Source organism: Amblyomma mixtum, chromosome 2 (genome assembly GCF_055824585.1).
Source record: "Amblyomma mixtum isolate Tamu chromosome 2, ASM5582458v1, whole genome shotgun sequence".
Lineage (NCBI taxonomy): Eukaryota > Metazoa > Arthropoda > Arachnida > Ixodida > Ixodidae > Amblyomma > Amblyomma mixtum.
Genome location: NC_143013.1, coordinates 291,431,822 through 291,453,314, shown reverse-complemented (window position 1 = coordinate 291,453,314; position 21,493 = coordinate 291,431,822). Strand labels below are relative to the sequence as shown.

The following is a 21,493-nucleotide window of genomic DNA, read 5'->3' as shown; positions in this document are numbered from 1 at the left end:
TTATCCTGAGTTTGTTGAGAATTAATCAGAAATATAACCAGTGCAACCATTTACCAGTGAATTTTACGCCGGCAGATGTAGAAGGCACATCATGCAGTAATACAATTTGCAAAAAACCAGAAATAATTACTTACTTGAGAAGGCGCAGTGAACGAAATATGAGTATTCGCAACAGGTTGGCATCCAAGAAAGCACCAATGGACCCAAATACGATAGCAGCCACGATGATTACAAAGTCAAACCTTGCACACGAAAAAAACCAAAAACAAAAGTTTGCTCTTTAGAAAAAGATCAGCTAGTAATTATTTATTTTGTGCTGAAGCATCGTAACGCTACATAGAACAGTGAAAACTTATGTGAAGCATATCCAACGAAAGTTGCAAGGAAGCTGTTCAACTACAGTCTATAGGTGGAGGGGGAGGGAGGGGGGTGGGGCTCCTGCCCCCTTTGCGAGATTCTTTTAGCAGTGCTCTTCTATGGCTTGCATTGCCCAGCAATCCCCCCCGCTTCTCAACACAAGACACTACCTTGGGGCCTCTCCCCCCAAAAAAATGTTGCGCTATGTGCCTGTGCCAAAAAAGCTAGAATACTTTTTGTCAAGCAAACAACTAGAACCAAAACAATGTTAGTTATTGTTGAAAGCAAATAAAGCACACAAAACGGGTGGACTAACCTCCAAAAAAGTAGATGCTGATTCTTGAGCATAAAGTAACAAAAGAAAATAAATTTCCATTTTTTGTGAATTCCTAAAAACTCCCCCCGTTCTTTTAAATTGCATTTCTATAAACAAATGTCTCACTCACTTGTTCCAGCCTTTGTGGAAGTAGTCTGCTACACCAAAGGCTGCTATCTTCAGAAGCATCTCGGTGAGGTAAACTGTGACAAAAATATGTTGTGAGAGCTTTGTAAGGACGCATCCTGTTGTTAAGCATGCAAGCATCAAGAGTCCATGCATCTGGACCATAAATGTTGGGCACAATGTCTAAAATAAGTACTTACATATCAGTAGTCCAACAAGAAGCCAAGCTGAAAATCCAGTTCTGCCATCTCCCAAGAAAGAGGACAATCCACCTGCACAATATGAAATATAGCCTCTAACCTAACAACGTCAACAGGCCTCAGTACATGCAATGTGCATATCTGGCTTTAGCGCAAGCCTTTCTAGCTCACAAGAGCCACAATTTTAGCAGCTGCTGGGCAAGAAGCAAGCATGAAGTGAACAGTTGAGGATGCAGTCTTACTTGACAACTGTGCGATTTCCACTATGTGCCAGAGAAAGCTGGCTGTAATGACAAGATCTGAAAACAAGAGATGAACTTTGTACTTGTGATCAAAAAGAGGCCTTATCCTTCCGAACAGGCCTGTCTGTCACAAACTGTGTCTTGTCACATGCATGCAGAATCACTAATGAGCGGACTTCGAGATAGATGAAGTTTAAGAGGCAGATACTGGGCAGCCATTCCCACCTAATAAAATATATGGTTAGTGGTTTATGGGTTGTAACGTCCCAAAGTGACTCAGGCTATGAGGGACGCTGTAGTGAAGGGCTGCGGAAATTTCTACCACACTTCGGATTCTTCAACGTGCACTGACATCGCACAATACACAGTCTCTGTGACCACAAAGCCTGACATCATATACTCCATACTGCCCCCCCCCCCCCCCCCCCCCCCTCCAAATTTTGTGCTAGTCGTTAACTGCTAAAACTGATGCATAACACAATAATATATATTCTTGAGCTACCCGGTGCCTTTTCTCAGTGCTTGAGGCATTCAGCTGCTAAGTTCAAGGACGCCAGCATCAAATTCCAGCCTCAGTAGCTGTGTTTCGGTTCAAGCGAAATGCAAGATGGCTGTGTGCTGTGCGTGTCAGTGAACATTAAGAACCCCAAGCCATCAAAATTTATCCGAAGCCCTTCCCTCTGGTGCCTATTTCTCTCTTCCTTATTTCACTTCCTCCTTCCTTTCTTTCCCCACGATGCATTTGAAGCATCCATCCAGAGTGAAACAGTGCCCCTTTACTTTTGCTCATAACCAGTTGGTTATTTACATCCCTTAGCTCTTCATTTGCATTGCTGATACCTTCAGGAGAACTCTCTAACTTCTTTTATACTGTGTAACTGCTCAAGCAGTCAAATGCGCCTGTTATCGTTTGCAAGTAGGCTAGCTATAAACAAATACAATTAAGAATATTTCTTTATTTTACAATGTTCAGCATGAAGAGCTTTCCGGCTAGGCTCACTTTACTCATAAAGCATGCTCTCTCTTATTGGCAAGAAAGAAATTGCACGGGTACTCAGCTGCTTTCAACACAAATGGTCAAATGCTGGCCTGCATCCTCTCTATGCCAAAGCCTTACTTGAAAGGCTCAGGCATACAGAGCTGTCTTGAAAGCCATAGGAAGAAAGTTCTCTAGGGTCACATTTACACGGAGTGGCCCATTATACTGAACAGTTAGCCCAAGAAATCAGCCGACTGAGCCGAAGCTCAAAGCACATACAGAACTAGTAGAGACTCACAAAGAATGACTGGGTAGTGGCAGGAAAGGTTTGAAGCGAGAACAGATGAGCAAGAACTACAGGCGCAAGCTTACAGGTCCCTGGTCAGAAGAAAGTAGGAAAGTTAGAGCAGGTGAAAAGATAGTTACATGACAGTAACCATGAGACATTTTTTGCTCACGCAAAGAACTTAGTCTCACTTACATATAATAACGTTGCTCCATTTCCAAGTGATCACTTTGTAAGCACCTGCAGTAAGAAAAAAACTAATTATTTTGAACATGTTTGAAACTTTACAAGCTTGATTCCAGGGCAAGGCAAAGTAAACAACATGACAAAGGTGGGGAGGTGCACTGTGGGGATCAAAAGTGTGGAATACCACATGAGCTTAGTCTAAGCTGCATTGTACCACTACGCCACAGCTATGGCTGATGTCAAGCTAAATGGGGCGCCATTTCTTATTTGCAGGGATACCACAGGTCAGTTCCCTGTTTTCCATGATGCTTCTGCTTATCGAAAGCATTGAAAACTTAAAACTACAATACAGTTTAGCTGAAGCTTATGCGGTGTTGCTCTTGACAGTGCTTTATAGATTAGCTACACTGACTTGCCTTAATTTGGTCCGTTTGGTGGCTTACACAATTTAAGGGGGGACATGGGTCTTAGAGCATTTTTTTTATTTACAGACCAAATGCAATGAAACTGCACAGACATTGTTTTTTCTGCTGAGTTCAAATATGCAATTTGTTTATTTCTAGGCCAATTAGTTCCTGATATATTAATATATATCATGCCATTGCCTGCTCAAACAGTAGAAAAAAAAATGGGCCACCAGAAATTTAATTTTAATATGTGGGTAGATACTACAATGTGTGAGGAATGCAACGCTGGAAGCAGTTTTCAGTTTTTGTCCGTGTGGACAAATGGGCTTAATAGTTAGTTTCATGTGTGTCCTGTGTTTTCTAGCACTGTATGTCTGGTTAACTCACTTGAAAACTAACCATAAGACCATTTGTTCACACGGACAAAAAACTGAAAACTGCTTCCAGCGTTGCATTCCTCACACAATGTAGTATCTACCCACATATTAAAATTAAATTTCTGGTGGCCCATTTTTTTTCTATTCTTTGAGCAGACAATGGCATGATATATATTAATATCTCAGGAACTAATTGTCCTAGAAATAAACAAATTGCATATTTGAACTCAGCAGAAACACCTGAATAAGTCTGTGCAGTTTCATTGCATTTGGTCTGTAAATAAAAAGAAATGCTCTAAGACCCATGTGCCCCCTTAATAGTTATAGCTCTTCCCTCTGTACCAAAGATTTTGCCACGAAAACATCACAGTGCATAATAAACAGTTTAAAAAACAGCTCTGAAACATGAGTGACAAAGGCATTTCTTTCATACCTTCAAATAGTTTTCTCTCGAACGGTCTCTTCAGTTCGTTAAACCAAGGGTAGTCTGACCATTTTCGCTAAAGAAAGAAAAGGAGAAACAAAAGAGGTCACTAGCAGACATTGTCAATCAGTTTCTTCTGAACTACAATGTTTAAAAAGAAATAATGAAGCCATGCCTGAGATTGTGGGTGGCTTATGATTGCGCAAGTGTGCCATGGAGCAGAAGTCTTGAAAATAACCAAATTTACAAAGCCTTGCACCACTCTTGACAGAAAGCATAGCTTCCAATATAAATTATTTTGGGCTCTTTCCTTAAAGTAGAGCTACATTACAGGTTCTTTTCGCTTCATGGAGTGCTTGCGTTAAGAATTTCATGCAGTGTTAGTACCTATCTGCAGATGTTACACAATTAGTAAACTGCTCATTAAAAAGTGCAGCATGGGAGACGATCATTGCTTCAATAAAAAAGTCGCAATAAAATGAATGCTGCATGAGCAAAAAGAAGGCGATAGTCGATTTGCGAAGTTAGGCGAAATGCGAATCAGGTGCGCTAGCATTTCCCTTAGGTTCCGATGTTCAGATCCAGTGTGCATGGATGGCAGCTGTTCAGATAGCGATAATGGGTTGATGTCCATATATGCAGAATTGGTCATTCTCTCGATTCATGGATCCCTGGGAGTCTTCCTACCACTCCTGGCGCAGTGGTGCAGAGGTCAGGTGATGCGCCACTGCCATTGGTGGGACTGCCACCGGTTGGGTTGCGACCCAGGTTGCTCTTCCCGAACTGCCTCTCATGATTAAATGAGCTGCCACCTGACACAGTGGGCAGCTCATTTAATCATGAAAGGCAGCTACATACACGAACGCATGAATGCACCTGGACGGGTTGCCCACCACCCTATAGGCAGGTGAGCATCCTGCCACAAAATCGGCTTCAGACAAACACACAACAGCTAAATGCAGGGAATGGCCACTACAAGTGGTAGCGCACTAAAAAGAGCCATTCTGACTATACTTGCCTCCCACGTAAGCTTGCTGGCTTCGTACACTTGAAGGAACTCCTCTTGGCTAAGAAACCCATTCTTGGCTGTGTCCATGCTCTTGAACATCAAGTAGACGTCTCTCCGCTCTGTGTACAAGCAAAGATGTGGCAGGCTGAGCTATCATTTTGGCAGTGATAGTAGCTATTAGCAGAGGCTTTAGTGTGCAAATCTAAAAACACCACAAGAATCATGTGATAAGATCAACAGATTAGACCATGCAAGGAACTGTATTTCTTCCAGTGGTAAAAATCAGCAGGCTACTCTGCTCAAGTTCACTTCTATTGATATGCAGCACGCATGTTATCCAAAGTCCTTGCATTTTAACCCCCCCCCCCCTCTCCTCTTTCCCTAGTACATACCCTCCTTCCACTGACTGGACATGTCCAAACAGGCCTTGCTTAAGTAGGGCACATTCTTTTGCTGCAAAAAGCAGCAAACACCTACGCCACAAATTCAGATCGCATTAGCTTCACTGAATCTTTACTACTTTTAAAGCAAACACGCCCCCTGTTTCTGCTATCAAAGGCTTTAGAATAAGCCTAGGGTAGTTAAGAAGAACTTCTTGTTGGGCGAGTTGGTGCATACTGTTGTAGGTACGAATTGCGCACAAAAGACACACACAGGAAAAACACGAGGGAGACTGAAAGAGCGCAATTTCAGTTACCCTCGTGTTTTTCCTGTGTGTGTCTTTTGTGCGCAATTCGTACCTACAACAAAAGCCTAGGGTACTGATATCAGAAGTTCTATATTCAGATTTACACCACAACTACTGATGTAGGCTCAGCCGAGATGACGTAACAAGAAAGATTGGTCAGCTGTCATCACACAGCCATCACCCCATTTGTGACATCAACCAATCAGTGCAGACCGAAATGGACATGCTCACTTAGTGAATGCTTCTAGAATGCAGTTAGGCCTACAACAGTGCCAGCCACAAACATATGTGCAGCCCTTTGCACCACCAAACTGGAGGATGGGTGAAGTGTGCAACTAAGAAATGGAGGAAGTCTCACTGGCACGTGGCTTGTAGTACTTCATGAGGCCCTCAAAGTGGCAGAAGTAAAGGCACGAGGGAGAGGACCGGTTGACGAGGAGGCGGAAAGCCTGATGGCAGGCCTTCCTGCGGTGCAGGAGCAGCTTGCGGAACTTTTCTTTCTCCAGAGATGAAAAGCGCTCGTAGACGACTGCCAGCACCTGCGTGGATTTCAACAAGATATACTTTAACAAGATGTTCAACTGGGCTAGTTGGTAAAGACTCATGGCGACAACACAGCCTCTCTGGTTCCTCGTCTTTTTGCACTGTGTTGTCACCAAGATATACATTTTCACCACGGTTTAACGCTGCGTAAGCGAGCCTGTCACTGTACATAGTTAACAAATCAACAAACCTCAAAGGTCTTTTCGCAATTGTTGCATGTTCCAAGGCACAGCAGATATTGCACTGTGAATGTGTATACATAGCTGCAGGTTTTCTTTTCTCATTTTCTTTCTTTATGCACAAAAGAGATGAAAAGAGCCATCATGGAAAAATTATTAATAATTTTAATAATTATTAATAAATTAAGTGTCCATGTACATTTCTGTGCCAACTGATCTCTGTTCTTTTGATAATTTCGCATCACATTTTTGAGGTAACGCATTACGATAATAATACAGTATCCCCCAGCAAGGACAGACCACTATGCCACGAGGGAAGTGGCAGTGTGCTCCACAACAAATGCATTTTATTAAAGAAATTAACAGCATGTATAGGTTAATGAACGGATGCAAGAATACTCTCCCAATGAACAAGCATTCCTGCTATATGCCTGCAGTGTAGACAGTACATCTTTCCTCAGACTTACTATGGCTGTGCATATGTGATTTGCATGTGGCATTAGCTCAACAGTCTGTCATAGCTTTCTGAATGAGCAACCTAGATACACCGCTGAAACTAAACAGCAACCCTCTTTCCACTCCACATGCAAGATTTAAAGAACATATGTCATCTGACAGTGCCCCTTTCTCTATCCTTGCTTTCAGGCCCTCTTCCTCGCAGCGCGGTTGAGGTGTCCATTGAGAAGTGAGACTATTATTGCATCCTTTCTTTCCTAAAAAAGAAAACCGTCATACAAATTAATTAGCAATTCTTCTGTGAGAATTGTTGCGATCCCCCAAAATGACCCTTTAAGACAGTTGACGTCTAGTAGAGACTACTGTGACGTGCTCCACTGTTTTGTCGAAACGAGCATTTGTGAAATTCATGGGAATATATTTCAGAGAGCAAGCTGCGCAGCGTGCTTTCACTGCTGCAGGGCTCGCCAGCGTGCTTGCTCTGTATTGATTGGCCCACTCTAGGCAAGGGACACTGCATACACCTCGAGGTTTTCCTTTCAAAACAACAGATGCTCTGAATTCAACTTTTAGCTACTGGCATCATGCAGGAGTATATCGCAACATGCAGACAGAATACATGCAGACAATAAAATTCAGTGTAGTAATCATAGTGTACAATACTGCGTTTCATAACATGCAATGGCCAACCAGATAAAGGGCATGTAATTTCAAAGTGTTGGGTACTTGATAAACACAGCATCTGCAATTTAAACTTAAAATATAACTTGATGCTTTTAAATAAATTGTATACACAGTAAACTAACCAGAGAATTGATTGAAATAGGCCATAGCGTAAGTGAAACAATACAGCATTGTGACTGCAACATTACTTAATGCCTGTTTTGATTACGATGCCACTAAAATGCAGCGCTGCAATGACAAGGAGGACCAAGGTGATGAGGGACGACCTTCCACTGCTCAACTTTGCAGCTGTCAAAGAACACTGGCTCAAGTCAAACAAGATCTTCATGCTGGACTACGATGGGACACTGAATCCAGTCCAGTCCAACCCTCACAACGCCCAGCCCAGTGCCAAGCTGATTGATCTACTGATCAGGTTCAATGCGAAAGCCAGGGCAGTGATATGCACTGGAAGGCAGAAAGAACAGGTTGACGGATGGTTTTCAGCCGAGATAGAGATCTATGCGGAGCACGGTGCCTACCACAGGAAGGACGGCGTCTGGAGCAGGGAGGGACGGCCCCTGGACCTGACGGAGTGCACTGCGATCATGGAGGAGTACAAAACGCAGTCGCCGGACATTGTTCTGGAGGTCAAGAGCACTGCCCTGGCATTCCACTACCAGAGGGTGCACAGCTTCGACCCAAAAGAGATGGTGGCTCGACTGAGGCAGCATGTGGGCGACGCAGTGATAGAGGGCAAGGGCATCATTGATGTACGCACCGTGAGCAAAGATGTGCCCTGTGCACACATAAAGCCAGCGATGTGCGCAGGTGATGACGTGACTGACGAGGACATGTTTGATGTGTGCACTGGCCTGTCCATTCGTGTGGGCAGGGCTCCTTCCAAGGCGGACTACTACGTTGAAAATGTGACCGACATCCATAAGCTTCTAGAGGAGCTAATCGAAATCAGCTAAGAATTCTCATTTAAAAACATACAGAACCTTTTCTTTTGTGATACAGGAGTTTAGATGACCACTTACAAGATACTGTGACCCATAAAAAGCATGTGTATAGCGAAAACACTGTTTTCATTAATGATCACAGCTAAACAACGATGTCCATCACTCACCAAGTTCATCAGGAAGTACAGGTGAACCAGCAGAAACACGACGAAAAATAGCGCAGCCCATTTGGAATTGGCGTAATATGGTATCATCACATCAGGAAAGCTGGAAAAAAGGAACACATGCACATAAGTGGCATTAATATAAAGTGCATGGCCAGATATTTGAAAGCAGCTACTAAGCTATGCACAAAGCTGAACTTCCTTGATGCTCAGAATCCAGCTTTCTTGACGACTGCTTCCACCTTGTGTTCGCAAGTGTGTACAAGTAGCTAGAGCGACATTCTGTAATTTTTGCCTCCCGTACCTTTTTTTTTATTAAGGAATGGAATTGAAAGACAGTGAATTTGAATTGAAATTTGGAATGTTCTCCTTCCCAGGAGCACAGTGCTCTGTGGTGTAGTCCCTACCAGCAGCAATCTATTTCCGCCACCAGCGCATATGTGATTATTAAAGAAGAATAAGAGTAACTGTTGTTTACGTCAACGATAAAAGCACCTTATAGCCTGCATCATGAGCTAAAGACAAAGAAACATTTAAAGGGTGCAAGCTTCATGAGACGGATAGGTCATCAATGCAATGCACTGCAGATGTCATCAACAGCCGCTGTCTTTCTTCTACGACAAGATGCAAAGGCTATTGCACCAGTGGTAAAAGTGCACTGCTATTGACAGGGACAGTCGAGGGGCAATGTGCTCCTGTGAAAGAGGACGCCCCAGACTATCATTTCAATGCAACATCTTTCAATTCTGTCAGTTAATCAAAAAAATTTACCATCAGAATGCAAAACCATATTGGTCATATCTCACATATGTGCACTATATAACTGGTTAGGCTGGTGGCAAGACAAGGACAAGTGCAACGACAAGAGCAAAAAAAAAAAAAATGTGCGCCACAAAATGAAGGCAGCAAGTAGCTTGATAGGCAAATTGGTACATCTGGCGAAAATCTTTCCCAGCCCAAATGGTTTATGGAACAATTTCCAGTTGGTTCCAGTTGGAACCAACTGGGTTCCAGTGGGTTCCAACTGGAACCAACTGGAAATTGTTCCATAAACCAGTTGAGCTGGGAAAGATCACCACATGCACATAGTGAAAGGAACCATTTAATTATGAAAGCAATATTTAAATTAAGTGCCACCAGCAATAAGCTCAATATATATGTTTTCGTTTCCAGAAAAAGCATTCTTCATTTCACCTCACACAGGTGCCATTGCTAAAACATCCTGTTATGCTTTAAGTCATGGGCAAAAACAGTTTCACCGAAGACAAGGCTGTGACTTTCGGAATTACATTGCCGTGGGAGTGCTTTTTAGATCTCATATCTCTCCTCTATGTAAACAGTGTTTTCTGGCCACTCTGAAACAACAGGAAGAGATAAGGGGGCACTGCTAGCTATCAGCCACACACGCCCTAAGGTGCAAACTTCCTGTTGCATGCGCACCTTGGCCACTGACCATGAATAAAAGAAAGCAAGCAAGGCTATGATGTACAGAGGGCATTAATTATGTACAAAGAAAATGAGAGTCACCCTATCTGAGAAAGCCATGTAAGTGCACAGAAAAAAGTATGAACTTTTTCAGAGCAACGAACAGTAATAATACCTCAGAGATAAAACTTGAATGAATAAACATTTGAGTTGTACCTCACGCCATCATACAAGTCATAGCTGTATTAGACCAATTATAATTAGCAAAAATAGCATTCTAAAAAGTTATGAAACTAACGCGGGTGCTTTTGCACAGCTGTGATGGTTAGCATCTCATTTATTTTTTTATTCATTGCTAGAGTAAGATCAGTTCACTGAAGTATCGGAATGCAATTCTTGGATCTTGTGAAAGATATTTGTGCATGGCTATACAACAGCAGATTGTGCACATCTTACTTGTGTTTGGTAACTCAGCCAGCTCTAGCCAGCTCATTAAATGTGCCTGAACTAAGTTTGTTTCTTTGCGGTTCGAATCTAATGGAGAAAAACTTAGCATGATGTTACATCTACATTCACCCTCTGTAATATGCAAAAACTATAAATGCTGTGCAAAAGAATGTCAGATGCTCACTTTGATGTTGTCAACAAGACAAAGAGATTCACAAGGCTATCATAGAGCGTACTGAAGTACTGCAAAAGAAAGAGAAATTGGCATTCATTAACAACTTCACCTGTAAACATGTAAGCAATATTTTATGTAAACAACTGCAGGTATACTCACAGGCTGGTCGTTGACAAATGAGAAAATGTGATATCCTGAAATATGAAAGTGATAATAAATGTGACTTTCCAAGAGTTACCTCATTGACGAATAGTGTAGTAAAGGCATCCTACCTTTAAATATACTATACTTCCTCAGCAGCATGTTTTTTCATTTTACCCTACCTACATTTGTCCATCTCCAATAATAGTAGTTTTATTTCATGTGATTTCAGTAATTGCTCAGACTTATTATAGAAAAAAAAATATGCATTGTCTTGAGAACAAGAAATGTATACATGTGTTAATAACGAAAATGCAATCAAAATAGGCTGCAATGATGCACACACTGTGCACCATTCTTTGAAAGCGATCAGTGCAAAAGAAGATACATAACAAAAGAGCCACAGTTCACATAAACGAAGACAACTATATGCAACACACATGTAGGTCAGGTCACTGAACTCATTACCTTCAAGCGCATGTGTGTTGGAGCCAGTTCAATGTTATTGCATTAGTGTAGTGTATTATTAGTGTATTAGCACCAGTTCACCAGACAAGTGCAAAATCCTTAAACTCAAAAGACCTTAAACAAAAAACAAAAGTTTTCAAAGCATAGAGTCACTAAAAACTGTACCCTTCTGCCCAACATTTTCAATAAAGCAAGCGAACAATGAGCTACTGCACATCCTTGAACTTCCGACATGTAAAATTTATTTCCTCTAATGGTCTACAATGCAACCAGTGCCCTTATTCGTGTGTAACCATAATGAGTTCTTACTCTTGTGTCTGTGCTATGGCATACAGTTCCGCCTTTCTTGTTCTTGGCGACAGGGTATGTTTGTTTACATAATTTGTTCACATAGAGAACCCAATATTTGTTAGTTCCAGAAAGTGCAAAAGCTCCACTCACCTAAGATGGCAAACACAGTCATGAAGAAAAACAAAATGACCAACATATCGAACACCGGGGGCAGGGACTGCAGGATTTGCCGAGTCAATCTGCATGAACCAAACAAACAAAAATAAACAGTGTCAAGGAATACTATCAGCAAATGGTTGCGCTATGGTTATTTATCAATAAATACCTACTCCTCTAAACTAAGATCTGCTGCTTCTCCTAAATATGCACGTGTTTATGGCAAATGGCAATGAATTCTCTCAAAGGGGCTATGAAAGGGGGTCTCAACAAAGATACGATATGCCTAGGATGCTAAAGGACGCAGCGTCACAAATATCCTCCAGCAAAAAATTTTTTCATGCGTTTTGTGGAAGGTGAGTTACTTGTAGTCAAAATTTGAATTTCAGCGTCTTCGCACCTTTCCCTCTCCTCTCGTCACTTTTTGCACGCTGAAATGTTGTTCCGCCGGCTCCACGCACTTTTGCCCTCCGCCAACTGCCGACGCATGTGGGAATTCCTCAGGGCGCGAAGCCAGCGCCTCCTGAACTGGTCTGGCGTCGAATGGCGCTAGCGCGGCAAACCAATGACGGCATTCAGCTGCTGACGTAAAGAGAGCTACATGGCGCAGTGCACGCGGATTCGGGCGAAAGCTCGCCACCGCTGGTTGCCACGAGGCGTGGAAGAGGGAGTTCTTAAAATTGTATTGTAAATTATCAGCTCGCTTTTGAGGTCTTATATGCTGAATGAACGCTCGGTGGCCTGTAATGCAAGTATTTTACCTCCAACACACTTTTCAGGGACCCTTCAACTGCTGCTTGTAATGGCCAGTGAACCTACATGTATCAGTGCTGTAAACCAAGATCAGTTTGAAACACAATTAAACTGAGCGGCTCCATTAACACAGGCATTTTACTACAATGTACAGCTCTTCCTTTTACAGCTTTTCAGGCATGTTAACAAAGCTAACAATGCAGCAATCTTCAAAAGCACTGCTTGCAACAGATTAGATTGCAACAATACATGTGCCTCTGAGGGATGTACAAATAGCAAAGTTTCATAATTTCTTTTCCCTTTTGGTAAAAGTCACATTGCATTGTGTTGCAATGTCCGTTTGCACAGAAATGATCCAGCAGTTGGGCACAGCTTAAAGGAGGCCTGTCCAGGCACCAAATTCCTGGTTGCTTATTTTCTTCGTTGCAATCATGCATAAGGCATTAGTATTCACGGGCCACCACATGTATTTACCACGGGGTAAACAATTTATACTGCTGATTCCACTTATAATGAACCTGATCGTCACGTGAACTTCATTCGTTGTATCCGAGGTTCGTAATAAGTGGACTTGCCCTATTACAGCCAAAAATTACAGCAAGACAAAAATGGCATTTATTTCTTCAAAAAGTCCATTAAGCAGGTCTGTTTCTTCAAAGAAGACTCTATCGAGCCTATTTCTAAGCTCTCCAGCATGGTCATGTGCTCCTGACCAAGGCATTTACTACGGGCAAGTCGCTTTAAGGACACATTATGTCAACAGTGACTGAGACGTTTGTGGCAACTGGTGGCAGGTCAGCATGCTCGTCTTCGATCCTAGACAAGGATCCAGCAGTGAAGCTACTGCAACGCATGTGCATGCAGGATGTACAGTATGCATAACCCTTGTGTAAAGTGCTCGTGCAGCTCATTGGCTCCAAATAAAGCAACACCTCGCCACAGCTGCTAGACTCTTGAAGCAACTGTTATGTAGAATAAGAGCTGCATAGACCTACAGATCAGATGAAAACTAGCACTTTACCCAGAAACCGTCAGCTAGTGTCTGATTTTAGTTTTCATTGATTGGTACGCTGCGCACAACTCGACCGCTTTACACAATGCTGACGCAGACTGTCTGCACGCTGCCTGCACGTGGCAGCATTGAAGAAGGCTGAGTTTCGACTAAGGAGGCGACGCACACCACGTGACCAGGTCTGCCAGCAGGAGATAACCGACACAACTGAAGGAAGCCACTGCCTATATCTCAGACAGTGAGCTGCACATGATGGCTAAACTAGGCTAGAGTACAAACCATAGCTACACCAATGTACATTTCTTGATCCAGCTGGTATCTAAAACAGAACCTTTAAAGTGCAAATAAGACAAGCAGTTATATAGGAAGCAATACTTTTCTTCTTCTAGACCAATGAAGTTTTAACCAAAACTGCACTTTTGGAGGGTGACTATGAATAGTACCTTCGAACACCGCCCAGGTAGTGGTTGTCAATCAGGAAGATGGGCCTCAGTGCACGAAGGATGCGAAAATGCGTTGCCTGTCGTGCGGCAACCACGAGGGCCTCCAGGAGCATTAGTAGCAGTATTGACAGCTGAACAACAAGGGAGGAAAAAAAATAGCACGCAGAAATCATTGGATATATATGTTCCACTTACAAAAATCACTAATGAGCTTAAACATAAAGCAAATGTTCATTTGAATGATGTTACATCCAGTAACCACTTGTCTCGCTTCCAGCTTTGATCCTCTTAAACTAAATGTCATATGCTGAACATAGCTGCATAGCGGCGGTAATCAGGCTGCTGCAGACTGACTTAATGTTACATGCATTTTTAAACCTCTAGAAGCATTACCCTTTCTTTAAAAGATCTTCTTGAATGGCTTTGGGAACAAAATTAGTATTTCAGTTTTATAGTCAAATGCACGTGCATATTGACTAAATTTGCGAGAGCACCACCACTACATTTTCCTATCATCTTAAAATGATTTCACTACAAAACAAGACTGCATATATGATAGCGGCAAACAAAGACAAGAAAAGGTTCGTGGAGGAAATATGTGCCCATTTGTACTACAGCCCAAATGACAGATGCAGTGGTGACAAAGGCTAGCAGCACTGAATTATGAACATTAGCACTAGTTAAACATATTAAAACTAAAAACAAAAATTAGGAATTGAATTTGGATAGACTTAATCTGTTTAATATTGTGACGGACTAGAAGACGACGAAGCGGGCAGTGGCATGGGCACGAGCGCTCCTGCCCATGCCACTGCCCGCTTCGTCGTCTTCTAGTCCGTCACATGACTCGGGGCCACGACGTTGACTTCCAGAAACCGGTGGCTCCTCAGTGTTCGTGGACCTGGCTTCACCCGCTCATCATCTCTTTCATCGTGACGGCAAGCCCTTCATCTTCTCTTCTCTGTTCCTATGTTCTGCCATGCCTATCGTCACGTCCTGCTTGTCATCGTCTGTGGCATTCTTCTCATTCGCGCGATCGGACGATCGCTTCGTGGCCCCGAGTCATGTGACGGACTAGAAGACGACGAAGCGGGCAGTGGCATGGGCACGAGCGCTCGTGCTACGCTCGCAGACATGAAATCATATCATCGCCATCGGTAATGCAGTCCTTTCTTCATCGCTTGCCGTCACATAACAATATCGTTCCGTTACCACAAAGCTTGAGCATTCAAACTTAGTGCCTCCACTGCACAAAATGGTTTCTCACCTTAAAAACAGTTCGTTTGTGAGTGAAGAATGGTTTGAGTCCCATCCACCGAAGCTTCATACACAGTTCAACAGCAACAACTGAGAGTGCGAGAATCTCCACTGAAACGTGGAGCTGCAGGTGGCAAAAAGGAAAAAAAAAAAGAAGGAATATGAAAACTCTTGTAGTTCGCACTTTGTTATACTGTAGCAGCTCTTGCAAGTGACGCAAACAGAATGTACTTACGCATTTTAACTGAACTGGGTAAGTGCAAAGTAAATAAATTTTTTTTAGTATTCTAGCTCTACACAAGTTTACCTTAGGCAATATATTCTAATGTGAAGGCAAATACAGAGTTATTTGTATTTGATGAATAACTTCAAATAACCCATATTATCAAGTAGATCCAAATGTAACCAAAGCCTTCCAATTGTCTTCATCAGTAAACCAAGCTGTCTATGTCTAGAAATATATCATGTAATAAAGAGTCTCATCCAAACAAGCATGTTACACCTGCAATGTGTTTAATTAGCAAAGCTGCCCATACTGTAGTGAAACTGAATTTGAGTAAGTGACTACCCGGTTAATTAAAAACAGCAGTGTTAGCTACAATACAATGTGCTTAACAAAACAAGGTTTAATTGCTATGAGTAAAATTTTCAATGAATTCAGCAAAACTTGTAAACAACTTGTATGGACATGCAATTCAGCTTGTCCCGGCAGAGAGCTAGCAAATGGAAAAATGCTACCTTCCCAGCGCCCCAGCGAGGAAAGGTGACTTCCACAACAAGTCTTGTGTAGGCTAGTTTGTCTGTGATTGAAAGAACATTGGCAGCATGACAGACAGCAAGGGTGAACAAGACACACAAAAAAAACAGTCCCGTCATTTGTGCCTCTTGCTCGTCCTGGTCCCTTTTCATGCTGCCGGTATTCTTATGGCCTCTGTAGCTCCCGCAAAAAAGTCTGCGATTCCTTGTCGTACTCTACAGATAAAGTGGGGAGGTAAAATAATGACACCGGCACTGCTTTTTACGACTTACTTCACAGAGTTCTTTTCCTTTTGCCTATTCTTACACCATCCACTTTACAGCATTGTTCTGATGCGTACAGTCCACATAATCAGGATGTGCATGGCACGCTATTTGGTTAGAGGCACATGCTGTTTAGCGTTCGAAGTGAAGGACCATGTACAGGCCACTGCTTGCATAAAGGAAGGAGCACTGACGGCAACGGGGACACTGAGGCCAGGCACGGCGGGGGCTTCCATGAGGGCCAGTGCCATGAGCACGGTGGCCGACAGCAGGTCGAGGCAGTAGAAGAGCACATTGTGCACAACCAAGTAGGCCGGCAGTGCCTCCCGACTGCATGGGTGGAAGTCGAGCTTGTCATTGTTCTCCCCTTCCTGCGGGCATACATCAAAGTGACTGTTCTTCACATTTAGACTACCTTAGTTATGTGGTGCAAACTGCATCATTTCTGTATAAAGCGTAGAGGTAACAATATTCTTCAAAATGTCAAAGTGAGTTTCATGAAGCTGAGAAGAGTACTAGAGACTTGCTATTTCTGTTCAACAACCACCCAAATCAATGCATTGACTACAAAAATTCTGGTGCATTTTTACGAGCTGAAATTATGCACCCTGGGCCGTCGCTGTAGTCAAGGCTGCGAATAAATTTATACCACCTAGGGATCTTTGATGCGCACAAAAATTTCAGTACATAAGCATCTTTTCATTTTGTCTCACCAAAGTACAGTCACCGTGGATGAGATGAAACCCATAGTCTCTGCTGAACAGCGGAACGCTATGACTGAGCCACCATGGCAGTTCAGTGGGGCAACCATTTTAAGAGGTTGGCAGTGAAAATGGTACTCAAGACCAAATGCAGCCCACTGCAGCAAACTCCTTACAGATGTTGGTGGTGGTTAACTTTCAGCTGAATGTGAGGGTGTCAAACAGTTTGTTCTGACTACAAATGAAATGTACAGAAATGGAAATCTGTCATCGGTTATCTTGTAATGTTTTACAAAATTCTATTACTTCAGAACAATCAGAGCGCAACAAGATATCAAGGCCTGGTTCCTGCACATTCAGCCACTATGCAGCATAGAAGAGGGCACAATAGACTTCTCGGTACTTGGATTTGAAGGTGACCAAGAAGGTCATCAGCAAGAACATCTTGGGGCATGCGAAGGAAGTATCTTTTGAAGCATACGTAATGCACCAACACTTTGTCACACACATACACATCTCACATTCAGCCAGTCAATAACAGTACAATAAAATATATCACCATTACTTTTGCACTACGCTATTATTTGCAGTTTGCATAATTCATTTTTTGTTTAGCAATACAAATTTTAATGTGCAATTCTGTGCAACATTTGTGAATTATTAGTTATTTTGCCTTTTTTTTTCAGTTTGAGCAGCATCAGCTATCACAAAAGCATTAAAAAAGGTTGAATACTCATGCCGAACAGCACTGCTTCAAGTTATACATAGGACCCTTCATTTTCGAGCGAAACCCAATTTTAACTAAATTATTGTACTCCGATGACATTTCGTGAATGCCGTGTTAAAGGTTATTTTTACATGAAAAGGTGTCTTTAATAGCATGTGGCTTAAAACGGCAGAAAGCTGAATGCACGTCATGGAAATAATTGCAAGCCTTGAACAACTAACAACATTGCTCTTTATATACACCAGCGTTTTTAGCTATTTGGTCATGATTTTAAATCTCTTCTAACGCCTGTTACCAATAGCATGATTTCACTTCAGGATACATTCTGAAACTACCTGTTACAAGCAGGATGTCACAACACAGGTAATAATTAGTTTGACACCTTGCAGCTACCATTCTGTTGAGCATTGCCGACATTAATGATGCCCAGCTAGAATGCTTTTACACTGATACAGATATTGAGAGATATCACTGTTAACACATATCAGATATAAAAGTAACAGATATCACAGTTAGACACAGTGATATCTGTGGGTTGACTGATGCACAGAAATGGTGCACATGGGGAAAGAGTACATGACAAAACAAATGTTGTTGTTGTTCACCTTGTAGAATAGCGCATACCCACACAGGGGGTTCGGCCAAGAAGAGGGGTGCATAGAGAGTTTTTTGATTATTTTTTTTCTTGGGAAAATAAATAAATAAATAAATTAATAGAAATAAAAAAGTCTGGGGAAGAGAAAAGTCAACAGAAAGCAGAGAGACCAAAAAGAAATGGGAAATGCATAACATTAAATTAAACAAATGTAACATTAAAAAAAAAAAAAGAAACAATACCTTCACTAAACAGCCTTCAGCCCCACCTGCAGTTTATAGATTGTTTATAAAGGTGATAAAAAAGAATACAACATCTTACTTTCACCCACAAAATGATAGCTTTTTCCTGGTAGATATGGTCCAAAAGAGTCTGAATAACAAAACGATTCACTCAAAAACCTGATTTGTATCCAATCTTTAACTTCGAAAACTGTACCCAATTTTTGTACCTCCAATTCCAACGAAAAAAATAGAACTTGAAAATGAAGGGCCCTAGGTATATATATACTGGTATTATAATGTCACTGGGCCTGAAAAAAACATCACAAATAGTGCATGCACACAACTTGGAATGCAGCTGTTTTACATGTACATTCGATAATATTCGTATCCGAGTGTTCACATCATTTCAAAGCATCAGTTTACAAAAGATCCACTATACCTCAAGGAATATTGCTGCCTCGTGGTAATTTGACTGCCAGCACTTGGCCAGACGCTCACCTTCTATTTCACCACTAGGGAAGCTGAGCTCAGTGAGTGCTGAGTGACTGTGTTCAACTGAGTTAGTCAGGTCAAAGGGAACATCAGCATCTGAGAAAATATGGAAAGAACGACACTTATAAGCAAGAAGTAACACTTTGGTTTGGGCTAATTGGTTCTGAAGACAGCACAAAAAGGGGACAGGGACGCACATAACACGAAAGGACTGGCACTTCTGCGTCGTCTTCAGGATATATTATAAGCATCCTGTACTCGTAATATATGCGTCTCATATCGGAAGCATAAAGACACAGGCAACAGTCTCGTTTATATTTATTATGAAAGGCAGGTCCAAAGCATGAGCATAGCTTAATTAAAAGCTTATTCCACTCATTCAGCTCCATCACCCCAAGTGACAATGCAAGGACTGCATGCACCATATAAGATTCAGTATACATTATGCACTGCCCTACTATAATTCTACAGTCCTGAAGGCTGACAGCTCATTTTAAAATGGATGCCAGTAAGGCATCAAACCAGAATGAGCAATCAAATTTCTGGGGCTGTGCTTAGTCAAAATAATTACACTACAACAGAATCTTGCAATTTAAAACTGGCTTAATTTTAACTTCCCCTTGAGTCAAACTGATGGTTTGGTTCCATCAAGTGCATTAGGGAGGCTCCCATTTTTTTAATAGGCTTTCAGTTTCGTCTGAGTTTGAATTATTAAACGTCTGCTGTATACATGGCACAATATTAAAAGGAAGACAGGTGGTTAACATTAAAGTGCCAATATACTTTAAAAATATTATGAGCTTACTATTCAACAGGAAAACTGAAACCAAGTGATCTTTTATTTCAGTATAATTGCTGGTTAGATGTTCACAGCACACTTTGCATCCACGCTTTGTTTAAGTTGGTTTTTCAAGAACATTTAAAGTGATAACCACGCTGCTTAGCATAACACTAAAATAGGGTTGTTCATTCAGAAATAACGGACTTGACACACAAAAAGCACAACAAGTGCATGCAATAATAACGATCATGAGAGGCTCTTAGAATGTCCACTTGGTGCTTTACGAGATATGAGTAAAATAGAGAAATTCTGTACAACATCTGTATAAGACAATAGAAATAGCAAACAAACAACAATATGACAAGCAGCAAAATTATTATGCATGTATTGAGGTTGAAATGACTAAATAATTATAAATTATGGCACATACCGCACCAGTATATCTCATGACAGCAATGGATCAGGAAATGTCAACAAACTATAAAGTCATCATAAACAGTTAATTTTAAGTTCAACATATACAAACAAGCAAAAATAGACATGCATATGTGCAAGTACTGTACTTCACGCTTTCCACAGGGGCAAGAAACGGGCATGAAACAACTGTTGCCCCACGCAGTTCGCGACCTGCTGAGGCGTGACGTCGGGAGAGTCTGCGAAGTGATATTGTCGTGTTCGCGATAACCGCGCACATTGCGCATACTATAGCTATTGTGCTCGGCGCTGAAAATAATTGCGTGGCGAGCGAAATTTTCTTGTTGTCGGCCAAGTCACGAACGTGAACAAATTGAGACAAGAACCTACGATTAATGCGCACCTTTGTGAACCGTTATATTGCAGGCGCATCCGCTTTCTTAATTATTACGTATATAGTGTTTACGATATCGATTATAACAGCTGCCTAAAGAAATGCAAATGCAGCTCATTTAAATGCAACGACACATAAAGCCGCGCAGCGATCGGGAAGTAGGAAAGGCGATCAAGAAGCAGTTTTCAGTTTCCCCCTCATCCTTCCTTACTTTAGACGTCACGTACGGAACAAAAGTTCGGGCCGAAATTTAGCTCTCCGTTCGACAGCCACGGCTCCTGCGATGTTTACCACGGGTCCTCGTTAGCTAGAAAAAATGTTCTCAAACCGGACGGGCCCTGAAAAGCGCGATCGCGAGTTAAACACGGAGCGCGAAAAGAAGAGAAGGAAAAGCGCGTCTGCTATTAGCGTAGCGATCGGCGCGATCACATACGGGACGCTGAGGCCCAGGACGTGGTGGCATCCACGCAGTCGGTGCTTTCGTAAGACAGGCATCGATCGGCTCTCACGAGGATGTTGCGGTCGCTTTCGTCGCTGTCACCAATTTGCAGGCAACGAATACCGAAGTTCGCCATTCCCTGGCCATCCCACTACAAGGTTACAGCTTACAGCGCAGCTGCAGGCAGCTAAAGGGACCGCCCCCGCAACGACAGTGTGATGTTGCGGCAAATCCCGCTAAAAGAAGCGAAATAAAAATCTTATGACGTCGATGACAGTGTGCGTTATCACAAAGTTTCATTGATAGTCGGATCAGGCTAATTACTGGAAATATTGCGCATATATTTACTTAAGTTATAATTACATTTTTATGCACTGAAGAATTGGCGCGAAATTAGCAATGGATCTGAACGTACTTGAAGCTTGAAGGCATTGAAGCATGCTTTACAGGGCTAACTCAATAGTAGTTTCTTTTGTTGTGGTTGGTGGTGGTGATGGTGCGCGATGGTGGCTCTTGAAAAGAAATGGCGCAGTAACGTACGCACGTGCCACTTATCGGTGGACACCTCAAC

At 42.1% G+C, this 21,493-nt stretch overlaps 2 protein-coding genes across 5 annotated transcripts in view; one reads left to right on the top strand and one right to left on the bottom strand.

Annotated features, from left to right (window-relative positions):
• The window catches only part of LOC149364449 (uncharacterized), a 19,645-nt gene extending 10,144 nt beyond the window's left edge, over positions 1–9,501 (top strand). The window contains exon 2 of the mRNA XM_089574396.1: positions 7,686–9,501. Within this exon, the coding sequence (XP_089430522.1) occupies positions 7,686–8,415 (730 nt within the window). The 3' untranslated portion in view covers positions 8,416–9,501. The remainder of the gene's footprint in view (positions 1–7,685) is intronic.
• The window catches only part of LOC149364448 (two pore channel protein 1-like), a 25,057-nt gene extending 3,564 nt beyond the window's left edge, over positions 1–21,493 (bottom strand). The window contains exons 1-17 of one of the 4 annotated variants that reach the window (XR_016289197.1): positions 20,917–21,149; positions 18,842–18,990; positions 16,350–16,526; positions 15,146–15,259; positions 13,879–14,009; positions 11,665–11,753; positions 10,774–10,808; positions 10,624–10,682; positions 8,571–8,670; positions 5,956–6,136; positions 4,919–5,028; positions 3,910–3,976; positions 2,702–2,746; positions 1,242–1,298; positions 1,000–1,071; positions 804–876; positions 135–242 (exon numbers count right to left, since the gene is read on the bottom strand). Coding sequence is in view for 3 of the 4 variants with exons in the window: in XM_089574385.1 (XP_089430511.1) it covers positions 135–242; positions 804–876; positions 1,000–1,071; positions 1,242–1,298; positions 2,702–2,746; positions 3,910–3,976; positions 4,919–5,028; positions 5,956–6,136; positions 8,571–8,670; positions 10,624–10,682; positions 10,774–10,808; positions 11,665–11,753; positions 13,879–14,009; positions 15,146–15,259; positions 16,350–16,526; positions 18,842–18,990; positions 20,917–21,058 (1,709 nt within the window). In the remaining variant the exon portion in view is untranslated. Of the gene's footprint in view, positions 1–134; positions 243–803; positions 877–999; positions 1,072–1,241; positions 1,299–2,701; positions 2,747–3,909; positions 3,977–4,918; positions 5,029–5,955; positions 6,137–8,570; positions 8,671–10,623; positions 10,683–10,773; positions 10,809–11,664; positions 11,754–13,878; positions 14,010–15,145; positions 15,260–16,349; positions 16,527–18,841; positions 18,991–20,916; positions 21,150–21,337 lie in introns of those variants that run through there. The other 3 variants (XM_089574386.1, XM_089574387.1, XM_089574385.1) reach the window with 3 other exon arrangements.